This window comes from Otolemur garnettii, unplaced genomic scaffold, assembly GCF_000181295.1.
Source record: "Otolemur garnettii isolate 467f Iridium unplaced genomic scaffold, OtoGar3 scaffold00003, whole genome shotgun sequence".
NCBI lineage: Eukaryota > Metazoa > Chordata > Mammalia > Primates > Galagidae > Otolemur > Otolemur garnettii.
The window spans coordinates 43,627,707-43,630,446 of NW_003852398.1; the positions used below are offsets into that span (position 1 = coordinate 43,627,707).

Sequence of the window (2,740 nt, forward strand, 5' to 3'; positions counted from 1 at the left end):
TTTTTTTATCCCTGGGCCTCTGCACTGTGCCTTCCCTATGCCTGTAATGTTCCTTGACCTGGCTAGCTCACGTTTACCTTTCAGTCTCAGCTAGGAGGTCCCCTCCTCTGGGAAGTGACTTTCGGCCCTATTATAAGCAAGCTCCTAGAGGACATTTGGCTGACCAATGCTGTGCTGAAGTTACCTGGTTGGTTTTTTGCTTTTGCCACATGACAGAATTGTATAAGGGCAGGGGTCATGTCTCAGTCACCCAGTAGTGCCAGGTACCTAGTAGGTACTCATCAAATATTTACTGAAATTAAAGAGAAGTGCTGTTAGGGTAGGAGTATCTGGGCCCCACCATGTAAGGTCGTTAGGCCAGTCCACTGCTGAAGCTTGTGAGCCTTTGCCATGGGGACTGTCTCTGGGCAGCATGGTTCTCCTGGGACTATTAGTCCTGCCTGTGGGGACTAGGGGGAGATGAGGTAGGTGAGGGATGTGTATATGCACGAGCATGTGTGTGGAGTGGGTGGCTTCCAGGCAGCAGTACATTTATTTTAACTTAGATTTTTTCACCTGATTTTGTGAGGGTCACGAGGGAATGAAAACTGGGCCTTCTGTCTTTGTTCTTTGCAGCAATGGGCACCTGGTGTGAGGTTGAAGCAGGAGAGTGTGTGAATGGGTTTCTTAGTGGAGGAGCCACTGAGGTTCGGAAGGATGGTGGAACTTCACTAAGTTGAGAGAAGTACATAAGGTTGAGGCTCAGGGATGATGGCTCACTCTGAATGTGGTGGGAGCAGCGAAGCTCAGGCTGTTCTCAGGCGGGGCTGGTATGTGGGCCTGGCCAGGCAGCTGTGTGGATAGACAAAGCACACTCCATAGGCATAGTTCTTCAGGCAGCACAGACCTTGTGGAGGAAGGCTGAGCACTGGCTGAGCAGGGCAGTGGCCAGCCAGGGTCTGATAGCACATTGGAAATGTGGAGGCCTCAGAGTTCTGCCCCGACCTGGTCTGTAGGATCATGGGCCCTTGGCTAGAGTCACGTCACTGCCTGCAAAGCCTCTTTCTCTGCTAACATGGCAGCAAATCTGGTTTCAGTACTCCCTGGAAAAGTACTCAAGGCCTTCTCTTCCTTTGTTCCAGCTTGCACGAGCCACTGTCCGTGATCCCAAGACAGGTGTCCTCACTGTTGCCAGCTACAGGGTTTCTAAAAGGTACACAAAGGTGATGGTGCTGGTGGAAGAGGAGGTGGAGGAGGAGGAGGAGGAGGAAGAGCTCAAGTTCCAACCTGAGGACTTCCCAGTTCCTACTCAAAGGAGGGTGGCTTAGCTTCTCCTGCCTTCTGACACTTCCTCACCCTCTCTGGCACTCTTGCTGTACTGCCTGTTAGTGCTGGCAGTGAGAATGCAGGATGTTATCTAAGCCTGCCCTCCCCATCAACTTTTTTCCACCCTTTTCTTTTGGCCCAGCTCCTGGCTAGAGGAGGATGACGACCCTGTAGTGGCCCGAGTAAATCATCGGATGCAGCACATCACTGGATTATCAGTGAAGACTGCAGAATTGTTGCAGGTATGGACCATGAGAGTTGGGAGATGGGTATTTCTGGCTAGATGGCCTCCCAAGGTGCCCAGGAACAGGTGAGGGAAGACTTGCCTGGTCAATCATGTAATTGCCTGATGCTGTGAATATGGAGTGATCACATGCTGGGAAACAGAATTAAGTCACTGGTATTCAATAGTTGGTGTTCCACAAATATCCGTTGAATGTCTACTGTGTGCCTAAGTGTGCTGGGAGCTAGGGACCAATGATGGGTGTGGCAGACTCATTCATGTCTTCTGACTGCAGAAACTCAACTAAATTGTTCCAGGGACACCTCTAAGAGAGCTTAAAAGTATCTTCAGAGGTCATGGTTCTGTGTCATAGACAAATGCACTTGTTTGTGTGTTTTGTCCCACTGAACCTGTGGCTAGGATTGCCCCCAAAGTGGTGCCAGGGGAGTTTCCACAAGGGACTCTCCCAAACCATCCCAAGATGGGGCCATTGGGATTCAAAAGAAAGAAGCACTAAATGCTTGGTGACAGTCCAAAGCATTTATTAGGAGAACTTTCAGAGTGTGTGCTGCAGCAGTACCCACCAGAGATAGTGAGAGGATGGGGATGTTCTATCTATGTCTGCAGCAAAGGGGTCAGAGTATGCTGTTTATGTGAGGCATTAAGGAATTTGGCTCAGAGTGGGGCTAGTTTCTTTCAGTGTTTTGGGCAACAACTTAGTTACCTTTATCAGTGCCTGGGAATGTTCAAGCCTGCTGGGAAAAACCTGCAACTCTGTGATTTTTGGTCAGGACACGCAAAGAAGCAGGAGGAATGGGGCACCCGACACTGTTATATGTTGGTAGAAGTGAGAGGCCTAGACCTGTTAGCAGGTGAAGCTGGAATGTTCTTGTCAAAATAATTCCCATTGGGACTTTGGCTTCTTGCCTTTATTTCAAAGGTGATTGTGAAGAAAAATGGCAGCACCATGTTGAAAGATTTTGGGTAAAGCTCCTTAATTAGGTATTCTCTTGGGCATTGAGTTCAAATTTTCACTAGCTATGCTCCTGTCTGGACTTTGGAACTTCTGGGTTCTGCTATAGACTGCTGACCTGGGGCACCATCAGGAAGTTCTGCTGGCACTTTATAGAGTTGCCTGGATCTGTCTGATTGTAGTTTCTGAGTATTTAAAGGTAGCAAACTTTACCTTTAGGCTTGGTGTTTGAGTCTGGT

General features: G+C 48.9%; 1 protein-coding gene across 6 annotated transcripts in view; it reads left to right on the top strand.

The window, feature by feature from the left end:
• Positions 1 to 2,740, top strand: part of P4HA2 (prolyl 4-hydroxylase subunit alpha 2) — a 34,645-nt gene that overhangs the window by 22,331 nt on the left and 9,574 nt on the right. For all 6 annotated transcript variants that reach the window (XM_012808753.2, XM_012808747.2, XM_012808757.2 and 3 more), the window contains 2 exons: positions 1,122 to 1,192; positions 1,448 to 1,547. In XM_012808753.2, coding sequence (XP_012664207.1) covers positions 1,122 to 1,192; positions 1,448 to 1,547 — 171 coding nt within the window. The remainder of the gene's footprint in view (positions 1 to 1,121; positions 1,193 to 1,447; positions 1,548 to 2,740) is intronic.